Source organism: Pezoporus wallicus, unplaced genomic scaffold (genome assembly GCF_028554395.1).
Source record: "Pezoporus wallicus isolate ANWC-B61680 ecotype Strahan unplaced genomic scaffold, APGP_CSIRO_Pwel_v1 contig_8806, whole genome shotgun sequence".
Classification (NCBI taxonomy): Eukaryota; Metazoa; Chordata; class Aves; order Psittaciformes; family Psittacidae; genus Pezoporus; species Pezoporus wallicus.
Window position 1 is genome coordinate 123,401 of NW_026641419.1, and position 15,386 is coordinate 138,786.

Genomic DNA, 15,386 nt, shown 5'->3' on the forward strand with positions numbered 1-15,386 from the left:
CCCGCCGTGTCTCGCAGGCGCACCATGGTGCTGGGCGCGGATCAGGTGAACCTCGTCGGTCAGGTGTTCGAGTCCTACGTGCTGGAGCACCACAGGGACGACATCCTGGGCATCCTGAGGGAGGCCGACGATGAGGCGCACTACCCTGTGGTCGTTGACGCCTTGACGCTCTTTGAGACCAACATGGAGATCGGGGAGTATTTCAACGCCTTCCCCAGCGAGGTACTCACGGTTTTTGACAGCGCGCTGCGCCGGGCGGCCCTGGCAGCGCTGCAGGATGCTGCTGCCGGCTCTCCGCAGCTCAGCCTGAAGCAGAACCTCCACGCCAGGGTGTCCGGTGAGTGGCCGTGACTGCCGAATGTCCGTACGCCATAATAAAGTGTGGGGATGTCACGGGAAGGAGCAAGTTTCATTCAAGGCCAGGCAGGAGGGGGCTTTTAGCAGCCTGGTCTAGTGGAAGGTGTCCCTGCACGTGGCAGAGGGATCAAGAGCTAGATAACCTTAAGGTTCCAACCAAAACCGTTCTAGGAGTCTATGATTCTAATGCTTGTGGTTTGGTAGGGAATGCATAGTGTTTATTAAACAGAAAAGAACACGTGCAAACACACAAAGTTGTGCAGACCAACCTGGGAAAAGTCTGTGGCCAGCCCCAGTGGCATGTGTGCAATGGCTGGCATTGGATCAGTACTCATACCAAAGCCTATCCATGGCATAAGGACTCCTCAAATCAGTGGCTGGTCTCACACGATTCCTCTTCTAGCTAGAAGGTCTAAAGGAAAAAAAGCTTTAGTGAAAGATACGTAGTTCATGGACCTTCCTGCAGCTTGACTTCTTTACTGTGTCACTTGGTTCATAGTCCTTACTGGCTCCAGCCATCTCCCAGAAGAAGCAAAGTCTGAATTCTGAGTTGTCTTGTAACAATTCCATCTGAAATTGTCAAATTTTGCGCTTAACTAATTGTTCTAAAATTTCTTGTTATAAAATGGGAATGAACTGTAGAAACAATTGATCTTTATTAGAGGATTTTGTCCTTTTTTTTTCACTACAAGATGATATGCCGTTATTCTTTATTATTAGGAAGCCTTTAGTAGTTTTGAGGTATAGTAAGTGTGGGGTGCAGGTTCTGGGGTTAAAATGCCTGTTTTGCCTGTTGTAGGGTGGCACAGTGGTGGCACTGGTGACCTTACCAGTCACTTCTGGTCATAGCTATTTGAAGCAATAGTCTGCAAAACTAGGAGCTGGCAACTTCTGTTTCCTTCCTCTGCCCTGTGTTGGAGTGGTTAATGATCATTCAGTCTCTTGACAGCTTGAACTTGGATGAATCACAGTTGTTAAACAGGCCTGTGTTTCATCCAAGTAAATTTATTAAAAATATTGTCACAAAAACACATCAGAAATTTAATCAGCCTGCATCTCTCATAGTGCTACCTTCTCCAGGGTTTTAGGGAAAGACTTGCTACCAACTCATGTGTTAAGGAGCTTGTACAAAACAGCTGAATATGTGGTGTACAAGGATGGCTTCTTTGTTGTACTAGAAGTTGAAATGTTGGGCATCAACCTGTACCTACAAAAGTAGGAGTAGTGTTCTAGGATGCATTTTCATCATTCAGGCCTTCAGCATGAAAACAGGGTTATTTATATTCAAAGTATGATTAGTTCATAAGCTACCAGGAAGTATTAAAAAGGAGTACAAGAAGGGGAAGACAATCACTGCATGAGTAGTGGTGGCTTTAAGACATTCTTGCTCCTGTTATCAACCTGCTACTGGAGCTGACCGTTCCTCCCAGAGTGATGTTTTGTCTGAATATTCCCTAATCTACCTCAGGCAAAACTTGCCATGTTTGGTCAAATAGTTTTAAGAACTGATAAAAACAAGTCTGACTAGTGATTGATGAAAGAAGTTAATCAGCAGACTCACACATTACTCCACCACTAAACCAGAGGGAAACTGATAAAGAACAGAGGGTGGTTATCCTTGTGTAGTCCTGCTGGATCAAAGTGACATCTGTCCCTGTAGTTTGGTTTATGTTCCGTACCACTGGAAGGCCGGCTCCTGAAAAAGCAAAAGCAGTAAGATGAATGATCTGTAGGCTTTTTTTTCTGCCAAGATTTTCCCATGCTACTGTTATCTTGTTAAGTGGATGTTGGGTTCTGATTACCTTCAGGATTCTCATCTTGGAGTGCCACTTCCCAATCCTATGTCCAACAGGAATGAGGAGAAGGTGATGCACTTTTCTCAGTGGGAGGAGCAGGCAACTACCTGGAGTGGGGCTGAGGGTTTCTGCATGTCAGGCTTGGACTGAAGTGAGGAAGTGTTTTTTCTTGTGCTAGGTATAAGAGTGGATTCTGAGCATGCTCATGCCAATACGGACAGGGCGTCTGGGATTTCAAGGAAGGATTTGGGGAGTCTGAATATGCAGTGATTAATAATGGATGATTTCCCCAGGTTTGCTGAAGAAAGTAAAAGATGAAGTTCTTTGCCTGAATTAGCACTGTAGAAATTGACTGTATAATTTCTCCTTTTGCTACAAATCTATTAAAAGATTTTCCCTTACTCACCATTAGCCTGAGCACTGCTGTGTCTGTTACTGATGGCCAAGCAGCTTCTAATAGTTATTTGTTATTATTAATACAGTAGAGCTAATGCAAAGAGGGACATACTCAGTTAAAGAATTTGTCAAAGAGTCTGATATGACCGGAATGAAGGCTCTTTGTTTTCCGCTCAGACGGTGGGCTCTTCAGTAGTCACAGAGATGATGTAACCTATGTCCTGACAACAGTGCTGCAGCTCTCTCTATTGTGAGATGTGTTGTATTTTGCAAAGGTTGTTGACCTGCACCAATACTGAGCTAGGAAAAAAGATTTTTAATTTTTTTTTTTTTTTAATACAAACCTGTGGGAGAAAAAGAATTTTCAGCAGGTTTGGTAAAATATGTCACCAGCTTTGTCACAATCAACCAGAAAAATCTGTTTGCAGTTCTACATAATACCTCATTTCTTTTCCAGAATATTTCATTCCTTTCTACTTTTCTGTTTCCCTTTTTTACTTTATTCTTTTACCTTTTAAAATTAGCTCAATATTTTAAAATATTTTCTTTAAACAAAAGCAGAAGTTCAAACAATTGGCTTAAAAGAATCAAAATGAAATGTTTCAGCATGCCTGAAATCATATAGAAATAGAAGCATAGAATGGTTTGGGTTTGAAAGGACCTTAAGATCATCTAATTCCAACCTCCCTGCCCTGAGCAGGGACACCTCACACGAAATCATGTCACGCAAGGCTCTATCTAGCCTGGCCTTGAACACTGCCAGGGATGGAGCATTCACAACTTCTTTGGGCAGCCTGTGCCAGTGCCTCACCACCCTTATAAAACATTTGGTTTTGGAAACACCGAAATAATTACATGTTGTCCTTTTTTTAGCAGACAAGGCTACTGAGAAGATTTGACTTAAATACACAAATAGTTTTGGTCCCATTAGAAACATTATTTTGGAAGTAAAGCTAAGAAATTATTTTAAGAGAAGGCAGTGTCTTTTTAAGTTGATAATCTTTAGTATCTTGTAGCTCATATACTAACTTATGAAGAGGCAATATTTTGATGCTATCCTCAGGTGTGCATTTCAGGGATCATTTATTTTCATAAAGACTTTGTAGGCTGTTGAGGTGGATGAACCTTCCTGAGGATTTCAGTCGCTGTGGTGGCCACACAGGTGAATGCTGGAGTGGGATGGGTACACTATAGAGCTGACTGCTGGGGTGGAATTAAAGGAGAGCAAGTGGAAAGTGTTCTGTTGCTGTTCATTTGATCGTAAAGTGAATTTGCTTTTGTTGCATTCGTAGCCTCTTTATATTCTTTTTATGCCATCTTCCTTGTGCTTGAGGTTTACTGGTATGCAGGGTCCCTTCCAACCCAAACCATTCTATGATTTAAGGTCAGATGCTCACAGACTAGGAACTTTAGATTTGCCTAGACCTGAGAATTCACATAAAATGAAGAGTTACACTTGTTTAACTGCGGGAATAACACTGAACCACAATTAAGTACCATAACTGAAATGTTGCAATTCAGATAAACCAGTTGCAGAATAAATGGTATTTGTCTAAATATCATTTAAATTAATTAATAGATCTGAGAACATCAGTATCTCTTTCCATGACTGGAAACTCTTCGTGACTATTCAGCCCTTGGCAAGAGTATTGTGTCCAGTTCTGGGCCCCTCAGTTCAAGAAGGACAGGGAGCTGCTGGAGAGAGTCCAGCGCAGGGCAACTAAGATGATTAAGGGAGTGGAGCATCTCCCTTATGAGGAAAGACTGAGGGAGCTGGGTCTCTATAGTTTGGAGAAGAGGAGACTGAGGGGTGACCTTATAAGTGTCTATAAATATATAAAGGGGGAGTGTCACGAGGACGGAGCCAGGCTCTACTCAGTGGCAAACAATGATAGGACAAGGGGTAATGGGTACAAACTGGAACACAAGAGGTTCCACTTAAACTTGAGAAGAAACTTCTTCTCAGTGAGGGTGACGGAACACTGGAACAGGCTGCCCAGGGAGGTTGTGGAGTCTCCTTCCCTGGAGACATTCAAAACCCGCCTGGACGCATTCCTGTGTAACATTATCTAGGTGTTCCTGCTCCGGCAGGGGGATTGGACTAGATGATCTTTCGAGGTCCCTTCCAATCTCTAACATACTGTGATACTGTGATACTGTGAAGAGTAGGAGGGTAAAATAGCAACATTTTCTGTTAGTGCTCAGTGCCTGATGATTTTCACTGAGGCCAGTGAATCAGATTTATTTTACAACAGATGAATTGTTGAATCACATTTATGAAACAGCAATAACAATGCCTACTGTTAATATGTCTGGCATTTTTCCTAGTCTTTCTGTTTAACTGCCTTATAACTCCATGTTTTATAAGCATAGCCTTATGGTGCATTTATTTTTATTTAACAGGTTTGCCTGTTTGCCCAGAGCTGACTCGAGAGCACATTCCTAAAGCCAGGGATGTGGGTCACTTTTTGTCTGTTACTGGGACTGTCATACGTACCAGTTTGGTGAAAGTTTTGGAGTTTGAACGGAGTTATATCTGCAATAAGTGCAAGCATGTGTTTGCTGTCAAGGCTGACTTTGAGCAGTACTACACATTCTGTCGTCCATCAGCCTGTCTGAATGAAGAAGGCTGCAACTCAACCAAGTTCACCTGTCTCTCTGGAACAACCTCTTCTCCTGCTTGCTGCAGAGACTATCAAGAAATCAAAATTCAGGAGCAGGTAAAAAAAAAAAAAAAAAAAAAAAAAGGGGGAGGGGGGGAAGAGGAGGATATTAAGGTATAGGTGTGCCAAGTACAAAGAGAATTAACTCAGGGAGGCATTTGAGGGCTCATTATTTTAGTGATACTGTTGGTGCTTATGTCAGAATTAAATTTATCCCATTTCCACTGGAAAGTTTTACATGCTAAGAGAAGCAGAAAAATTTTACAGGTTCTGTTGCTGTTTAAAACAAATGCCTGAGAAAACCGAGAGAAGCCAGATAGCCTGCTGGTCAGAGATCTCCAGTCAGAGTTAAAAATGTTAACTAGACTTGCATTATTAGGTAACTCCATTAAATACTGTATGAAACACCCAGGGTCAGTGCTTAGATGAAATTTCCATGTCAAATCCTTACAACACCAAGTGTGCATTGTTTCTCTAAGTGTTTATAGTATACGATGCTGATGTTCAATGCTGCTTTTAAGGACTAAAGCTGGCCCAGTGGTAGCCAAGTCCAGCTGTGGTGCAGTGTGGTCAGTACATGGTATCTGCAAATGTCTGTTCCCTTCAGCCAGTACTGAGTTCAACAATTATTGAATATGTGAACCTTACAGAATTTGCATTCATTTTTCTGAAGGTAGCCCTGGGTGAAAGTACAGCTAAGCTGGAGGAGAAAGAAACAATTGGGCCTCTTCTTACAGTAGTGCATAAGTGAGATAAAACTGGCACATGAAAATCTACACTGTATGAATATTGAGAATAAGCAGGCTATATTGCAGGCAACGTTTCTGGTTTTAATGTGCTCAGTATCTCTTTCATAAACCTTTTCTAAGATATTTTCAGTTGTTTCAGGGTTTTAGTTTTATAGATTAAGAGGATAGTGTTGCCAATCTACATGCAATGTATGTATGAGAACAGAAATGTATGAAATTCAAAATGAAGCTCTTAAAAGTTCAGAATAGCAAAAAAATAAGGGAATAAAACTCTTTCTAGTAAACAAGCCCCATGTTACATGTTCATATAATGATTTTTTCTGACATATGGTTTCTAGACCATTTCTTTTTTGGTTTTCTGTGTGACACACAGATCTCTATGATGGGAAGGATTTTCAGCAGCATGGGCTTATTAAGCACAGTAAAGTTAAACCTGGAATGAATTTCACTTGTGCCTCCTGTTGAGCTCTGCAAGTATCTGTGTATATGCCACCAGTACTGACAATGATGTGAACTATTTGTGGCCATTTAGATAATATACAAGGGGAAAATTAACCTTCCTAGGCCCTAGGGAGTGAATAAATCTAGAATTCTAGCATGTATGACCATGTGCTGCAGCATGAAAAGGTACTTCTTATTGTTGTAATTGTGCAGTGAATACTGTAAAAACTATTGCAGCCTTTAAGTGTAAATGGAAAGATTGCTAGCTGGAAATAGATGGTGACAAGACTGTATAGATTTTGCCCCGGAGAAAAGAAAGAGAATTACAGGTCTTACTGGCACATTTGTCAATACACGTTTTTCTGGTTGTGTGTGATTTTCCTTTTCTGTTGTTGATTTAATCCTTGACACCCAGGTGTAAAGTTACATCTCAGGCTGTCAAATTATGGTTAAGCACCAGAAAGATACATAGAATAATCTTTCAGTATATACTTCAGTGAAAGGTTATTCTAACCCATGGATGTGCTTCAGCACCCAAAGTAAACTTTGCATATTGAACAGGTACCTAAAACTATCTCAAATTATTAAAAAAAAAACAAACCAAACCAACCCCCCACCTCTTTCAGATGAGTTTGTTTAGTGAGCTTTCTTCAGCAAGATATTGAAATAACACAGCACCTCCCAGGTTTAAGCACCTTCAGCTAATTTAATACCCAATCCTGTTCTCATTAACGTAAGCGTTAAGCTTCTGTCAGTAAGTTCATGGCAGCAGTGGCATGTATACTGTGCATACTGTGTAAATTTTCTGAGAAAAAAATGGGGCCTGACCTCAGTTTCAGGAAAGGAACGTAGGTCCTGAAGCCAGAGCAGCTATAAATGGCTTTTGAAAGGTGCTGTTTTTAAAAAGTGCTTTTCCTTCCATTTCCTAGGTTCAAAGACTGTCTGTTGGAAGCATCCCTCGTTGCATGGTGGTTGTTCTAGAAGATGACCTAGTGGACAGTTGCAAATCTGGTGAGGATACAGCATGTATCTCATATGTTTGTACTATACACATTTTTATGTTTGAGGTGAATCTTTGCCAAGTAGGCTGTCAGTGCTGAGGGCTTCTTGAGTGAGCTATGTTCATTTCTCACATTGCTATTTCAGCTTGGATGTTAGCATGGCAGTTGAATAGTACTACAGAAAGTGTCATACATCCCCATGTTACATCTTGACTGTTTGACAGACCAGTTTCAGTAAGTAATGTGTTGTGCCATACAGAAAGTATATTAAATCTTGTTAGTATGGAAACACCAAACCTCTTGAGGAGATTGGTCCACATTGTCACACAGCATGTGGTGTGTCTCTGTAGGCTGGAGAGCTAGGTAACCTGACCTCCTATCTAAGGAGTGCTGCAGGTGGAGAAAGCTACTTGGCATTCAAAAAGGAAGCTAATTGTCAGGAGGATGTATGAAGAAGTGACAAAAACCTCTCAGATAGGCACATCCTCAGAAGAAATTAATTTCTGGTTGTGCTTTCTCAGAAGAACACTGTAGCCAGAATGTTAATGAGTGATTCTGGAATTCATTACTGAAGTTACCAGAAGTCAAGTAAATTTTGATTAAAATTTTTTATAATAAATCTAATTGAAAGAAGAGCTTCTACAGTTTACCATGAATTCCTCTTTTCTAAAAGAGGAAACAAGCAGAGCTATACCTTTAAGTATTCACCTCCCTTAAACAGAAGTAAAAACACATAGCAGCTTCCTACTGTAGACACAAGCAAGCTGCTTAATGTTTTAGACTTGCAGTAACTGCAGGTTTGCTTTTTCTTGATCTTTTTAACCTTATTAACTGTAACAAGAGGATCTCAATTGCATTGCTGTGCACTGCAGCTCATACATCTATGTACCTCAAGTCAGGTGTTATTTTACTAATTTCTGTTGTTACTTCCAGGAGATGACATCACAGTGTATGGAGTGGTAATGCAGAGGTGGAAACCTTTCCATGAGGGTGCACGCTGTGACTTGGAGCTTGTTTTGAAAGCCAACTATGTTAAAGTAAACAATGAGCAGCTGGCAGGGGTTGTAATAGATGAAGAAGTCCGCAAGGAATTTGAAGACTTCTGGGAAAGGCATAGGAATGATCCCTTAGCAGGTTAGTAGGTGAAAGCCTTTAAGTAGGACACATGATCAGATAGAGATTAAATCAAGAGTGAAAATACAGAAACTAAACTCATTTTTCCCCCATTATTGTATCCCACAACTCATTCATCCGGTAATATATTTTTCCCAGTATGGGAATATGGGAATATGAAATTCTTACTGGAAAAAAAATACCAAACATACTGCATTGATCTTCCATCTTTTGAGACTTCTAGTCAGGTGTTTTGTGAAACATTTATTAACAAGAAATGAGAAATAATATATTGATCAGGGAAAAAAAAGAAAAGCATTTTTTAATCAAGAAAGAAGCAGCATGCCTTTTAGAAGAAATAGCGTGGACTGGATCTGCTTTTAGTCAGACTAATCTGACTGGGTCTGCTGTTGACTCTGGGGCAAGACATCTGACTCACTGTCTCTGCATCACAAATTAAGCGGTGAATCTTCACCAGAGAGCTTAGTACATCTCATCTTTAACCTAACTCTTGGATGCCTAAACCTTTGACTTAGGTGCTGCAGAGCCTTCTATCAAATATGGCGTCTTCCAATTCACAATGGCTTCCAGAACATCCAGAGTGTTTAGTGTGCCGGTTCCTAAACTTACCATGGTCTGCAGTTAAACACCTGAGAGTTAGTATGAGTTGTGCCTGGAACTCTGTCCCTCTCCATAATCTTGAGTGCTTCCTCCTGAACAGCATGGAAGTTTGATGGATTTCTGCCACTAACCTGTCTCAGGCTAACACTGTCTTTTAAAACCCTGAAAAGGGCTCAGTCTTCCTTCCTAAAAGACAAACAGGAGGAAAAGTAGGTGAGAATGTTCCCCATGTCAGCTTAAAAATTAGTACACTCGCATAAGAAATTGGAGATCGTGTCAATGACAAAGATTCTTTCCTGGAAATGCAGTTTAATTTCCTGGAAAGCAATTTAATTGCTAGCTTCCTGCTGTTTGGAACAAGAACATTTCTTCTTCCTGCTGTTTGGAATGAGAACATTTCTTATCACCATGGATAGAACTGTTCAGAAAGTAGTTCAGGATCCTCTTTGAAGGTCCTATTTAATCTTCAGTTCTCAGGACAATTTTTGGAAGCCTGGAGGGAGCAATGTGGGTTTAGGCAATATTACCCATTCAGAATAAAAAAAATAATATGAGGTGGCTACCAGAAAACTGAGGTGGAAATTGGAAAGACCCTGGCTGCCCAAGATGTCTGTTTCAGGCTGTTTGTCTGAATTAATGTTGAAACTGAGGGCAAGATCAAATTTGACTAAGGAGTTAAGGTATAGGCCATTTCACAACAGGATGTGTGTACATTTACTGTTTTTCAAGAGATAATAGTAGCTACTACTGCATTTTGTGTCAATCAGTTCATGATGCTGTGTATTCGATGTCCTGAAAAAGACTTCTACGGCAGGCCTCTGAGAGTACTTATGCAAGTGACTATTTTTCCTGCATACTATCTAGGAAGAAGCAGATAAGCTGCTCAGCAATCACAAGGCAAATGAATCTGAAGTAAAACAGAGGCAACTGGGGAGTTAAATCTCAAGTTACACTGTGGCTGAGTGAAGTTTTTTAAATCTCATTTTTGGACAAAGATGTTAAATCCTTCAGAATATCTCCACAATAAATACATACGCCTCGAGTCATCTTTTAGGTGCCTACATATTTTGCCAGTACCATGTACTTGCATCTAAATTTAAAACATGAAGTTAACAACTCAAAAGTGGTCACTCTGTTTATTCCCTAGCAATGGGAGTTATGTATAGCATTGAATCTGTGATTCCTTACCGTGCTGCTAGTGTCAGAATCTCAAAGGACAGAACTAATTCTGTCACAGACCTTCTAAGTCAACATCATTATGGTAGAAGACTGAAATACTGTGTTGCTGGGAAGAGACACAGAAGGGTGGGAAAAAGGAACATTTGACACAGAAGAGACAAAGAAGGAAATTCAAGATGATGAGAAAATGAGCTATGCTATGGGTGTACAGGTTTAGGGCAAAGCTCTTCAAGTGTTAGAAGGTTTTTTAGTTTTCTTGAATGCACCAATACACTGGTATTCAAGGAGATATTTTGAAGTCTGGAAGATTTTGTTTTATTCTTTATAGACCCTACACTTGATCTGTGAAACAAAAGAATTTGCATGATGGCATTTTGTTAGTGCCTTTCCTCATGATGTCGAGACCATAGATTCCTTAAACTGTGATAGGATTGGCTTTGCTGCTTGTGACTGTGGAAGACTTAGCTCTGATATAATGAAGGAAGTTTGGATCAAACAACTGCTTTGGGTCCAGTTTCCAAAAAAAAAACCAAAACCCCAAAATCTCCTCCCTGCCCTGTTGCTCTTGTTCAGGAAGCAGGAAGCAGACCCAAATTATTTCTGAGTGTACACAGAACTGTGGACATAGGGCAGTTATTTGATAGTGTACATAGGAGAAACCGAATTTTACTCGTGGGGCAGTGCTGAGTGCCATTTTTTGTTCTGTTTTAGGGAGAAATGAAATTTTGGCTAGCTTGTGTCCTCAAGTTTTTGGATTGTACCTGGTGAAGTTGGCTGTAGCCATGGTGCTTGCTGGTGGTGTGCAGAGGGCTGATGCTACCGGAACTCGAATCAGAGGTTAGTATTGTTTCCAATAGTACCATATCTTTTCTAACAGTTGTTTCCATCACTGCCTTCTCTCACATGCCTCCCCCCTCCAAAATCAAACCAGTGGGGTTTGGAGCATGATCATCCCATTTACTTGAGTGAGAGCAATTTTTGATTAATGCTGAGTATTATTCCAGAATTTCAGAGAAATCAAGTGGGTGTCTAGACTTCCTCTTTTTATTTTAATTTTTCCCAACTAAAAGTAGGCATTCAGGTTTCCATTAAGTAGAATATTAAAGGCAGTTGTTTTAGATAAAACAGAAACTCACTTTTTATTGTATAAGTAACGTTTTGAAATGATTTCTAGTAGAATATTCCCGGCAGTATTTGGCACCGAAGGATAGAATATTAATGTTTCCTTAATGTGGCTCACTATACTATATTGAAAGGAAAAATTAAAGGATTCATTTTACTTCCTAATGCCAGACTCTTCCATCTGTGATTGTCAGCACATCTCACTTAGCTCTGTTATTCTATGTTATCTGCCTGCTGATTCTCCTTCTGTTGTTATTAGATCGCAAATATGCCATGTGCCAGGTGGTATGCAGGTTGTAATCAATGTAGGTCATAATGATTCTGAAACAGTATGTCAGTATATACAGATACAGGATTTTCTGAATGCTCCAGCAGCTAAGTAAAGTTATAGACTTTATGTCTGAATTGAAGTTGTATTAATATTTTGTGGAAGACAGTGAAATCATTGTAGAGCACTTCAGTGAGTTTGTTGTAGCCAAATTACTCACTTCTGTAATTTCGTTGTTTTGAAATTATTGAGTTGTGTAACCATTGGCAGTGTAACAGAATTAGTTAAGAAAAACAACCTGCTGGTTTTATTAGTCCTTTTTGCAATAATTCAAGTAACTGAATAGTGGAAGGATAACTAAAACCTGGTATCCTTTTGTTTCATGTTGAAGAGTAAGTTGAGCCTGAGAAATATGTACTCTAACATGTAAGAACTGACATTACAGATGTACATCAAATTCCTGCTGCTACTTTTAAAATATTTCATTGTAAATATTTGGTTTGGATGCAGCAATATGACTACATCCTTTTATTAAACAATATATTTATCACACCAAATAAATAGTGCAGTCTTAAACAGGATATTATATATATAAAATATGGGATTATTATAATATGTATATTGTAATGCATATGTAGTGCTAAACGTTAGGTGAACAATGAAAAGTATTATTTGATTCTGAGCATTCTGTGTATATCTTTCTCTGTATATGAACTGTCTACTCCTACATCAACATTTTCCCCCAAGGTGAATCGCATCTTCTGTTGGTTGGAGACCCAGGTACAGGGAAATCTCAGTTTCTCAAGTATGCAGTAAAGATCACACCACGCTCTGTGCTTACTGCAGGAATTGGATCTACAAGTGCAGGTATGTGCCTCTTCAGCTGGAGCGTTTTTTTCACACGAGTATGTTTATACAGAGGCCTTCTAAATACATGAACATATGTGCTCAGGTTGTATGAACACAGCTGAAGCAACAAATTGGTGTGGAGGCATATGAAGCCTGATTGGATTCTATGCAGAAGGACAGTCCTGCCCCTTCTTCTGTATCAGTAGAGCAGTGTGATGAGCTTCTAATAGGGAACCTTAAAAGCCTCATCCAGAGGTACCTCACACTGCTTTGCCAGCAGAGGATGATCTGGACCTGTATTTTTAGTGTTCTTCACAGTTATGACAAATACGACATCTTTCCAGAGCTCATACTGTGATGGGCTAGCATCATTTGGTTTCTCCTGAACAGATACTTTGCTTTCTTCTGCTATATGTTCTGGTCAGGTGCCAGTTTGATTTCTGCTCACTTTCTGGAAATTCACTCCCATGCTGAGGAATTATTTCTGGCTTATAAAGATGGTTTCAGGATGGTTTCAGAGAGCAAGCTTTCTGTTTGTTTGTTTGTTTAATGTAGGCATGGCCCAGCTGGCTCTGAATACCAGGTATCTTTACAAACTCTTCTGGGGACAATGTGCAAGCTGTCCCTAGACTACACCTGCAAATGACTTTATTTGGGCAAATGACTATATTACTAGTACATTCAAAATCACAAACTAATTAGGGACAGACCCCAGTGTCTCAGCTAGCATGTGTACCTTGAATGTTTCTCGCATAGCGAGTGCTGCTTTTCATTTTATGTCTGGGAAGCAGCATTATTTGTACGTGGGAACAGCAGAGGATAAATCCTTCCCAGTTCTGTAGCTATGTGTACATGTGTGTAACTGGGTCTTTTGTAGCTGCAGAATTGGAACGTGATGTTGAACATGTACCCTTATGTGCAGGTAACTTGTTAAAAAACAAGTTTGATTTTCCATTCAAACTGTTGACAAATAGGTCTGGAGGGAAGCCAAAGAGAACATTTTGGCTCAACATAACCTTTCTGTTCTTTATAAGAACTGGATTATTTAAGTTTTGCTAGGGGACAGTTACCTGGAGTGAAATTCTGCCATGCATTTCAATGTAACTTTGCCCACTTTTGCCAGTAGTAACCTCCCTGTGTCAGCTGCTCTTGGCCTCTGATATTGCTGTTGTCTCCTTCACTTCATCTCCCTCCTGTGCTTCATTTTCCATGTGATGTGGTTTCCAGCTCAGCCGTGATAGCCATATTCAAAGACATTTCCCTTCCTGAAAACCAGTACTGCAGTTTACAAGCTTACTGGGTCTTCAGATCGTCTACATTTCACTTAAATATTCCTTACATTTAAAAGATCTTTTGCTTCCCTCTTTTCTCCCTTCCCTCCAGATCTGACAGCAGGTGCATCAAATTTCTGCCTTAAAATTCTTTAGGACCCTTATCACAAGTGAAACTTGAGTCTCTAGCAAGAAATCTTATTAACCCTAATTTAACTTCAGGGAGTCTTTCCATGGAACTTTTCCATTAGAACTGCTGGACTAAAGCATTAATTTCTAGCTGCCTGCTTGCTGCAGATAGCCTTACAAAGGACCAATAATCTGTTCTCTGGTTTGGAAAAACAGAACTTTACCTCCACTCCCTGGATAGCGTTCCTGAATTTCCTTATTTTATTAGGCTGCCTTTCTTGCAAACAGTAGAAATTTTCTGTTAGGAGTCCTCTGCAAGTTTAGGACTTCTATGATGATTTGTTCCTCCCACATCTCTTTAATGAAAGTTGGCAGCCCACATTCAACAACTTATTTGACCACTATAGGACTGTTTTGTAAATAGAAGATGGGGGAACCATCTGTCCCGTTGTCTGGTTCTGTCTACAGTGTTCAGTTATTTTAAAGGCCTGGTTCACTCTCCCCCACTAGTCTCTCAACTGAGAATCACAGGGAGTCATTTGAGTACACTGACTTTATAGAAGTTGGTAAGAGTTTTCCAGAAAGGTAGAGACTTAGTGAGGTTTAACAAAATCTTTCTGTGGATTCCCACCTTCCTCGTGAATTTAACTTGTTCTTAAGTGTTCTGCAGTCCCCAGAGCTATAGTGCTGCTTGTGCATATTTGGATGAGGTAATCACTAGTAAGAAAGTATTTAATCCACCCCCAGAGCTTGAGATCTGCAGTGATCAGTTGAGCGGTGTGTTTGACTCCGTAAGGATGGGAACCAACACATGCGTGCTGCCGACACTTGTGGACATCTGGGCCAGAGTCATTCTGCTGCTTGCTGGTGCACGTTTGGCTGTTCACATTTCTGCAAAGTTGTGCTTGGTGCTGTGTCCCTCCACAGATGGATGCTTAATGCTGCTTAAAGAATTTTCTGAACTGCATTTACAACAGCTTGTCTAAAAATCTGGGAGATGATCAGCTGTTTCTCCAGCTCTCCAGTTCTGTACAATATGCCTTCCTGAGGTGTATGAAGTGCAGCCTTCTGGCCCCTCCATAGAGAGCTTCTATTACAGAGTCTTGAGGGTACTGCCTTTTGCTGACATTTTGCAATGTGTAAGGTTGTCCGTATCATGCCAACAGCACTTTGCTACTATGTTTTTTTTTCTTGTTTCATTGAAGGCAACTAGCTCAAGGGGAAAGGGACATTTTTCACAATAAACCTTTCCCTGCTAAGCAGGCTTCAGGTGCTAACAGTTACCTCTCTTCTGATCCATTAGAAACCGAAGTGGCTGATGTGAGCCATCCAGCCATGAATATCAATAGAGTACATGGTGTCAGTATCCTGAGGTACTCAAGACACTGAAACTAGAGACCTTTTTCTCTGTTTGTAGCTTCCTCAAACTGT

At 40.4% G+C, this 15,386-nt stretch overlaps 1 protein-coding gene across 3 annotated transcripts in view; it reads left to right on the top strand.

The window, feature by feature from the left end:
* MCM9 (minichromosome maintenance 9 homologous recombination repair factor) overlaps window positions 1-15,386 on the top strand; it is a 45,951-nt gene continuing 30,565 nt past the window's right edge. For all 3 annotated transcript variants that reach the window (XM_057423597.1, XM_057423599.1, XM_057423598.1), the window contains exons 1-6: window positions 1-337; window positions 4,953-5,269; window positions 7,332-7,413; window positions 8,337-8,537; window positions 11,028-11,153; window positions 12,454-12,573. In XM_057423597.1, the coding sequence (XP_057279580.1) occupies window positions 25-337; window positions 4,953-5,269; window positions 7,332-7,413; window positions 8,337-8,537; window positions 11,028-11,153; window positions 12,454-12,573 (1,159 nt within the window). In that variant the 5' untranslated portion in view covers window positions 1-24. The remainder of the gene's footprint in view (window positions 338-4,952; window positions 5,270-7,331; window positions 7,414-8,336; window positions 8,538-11,027; window positions 11,154-12,453; window positions 12,574-15,386) is intronic.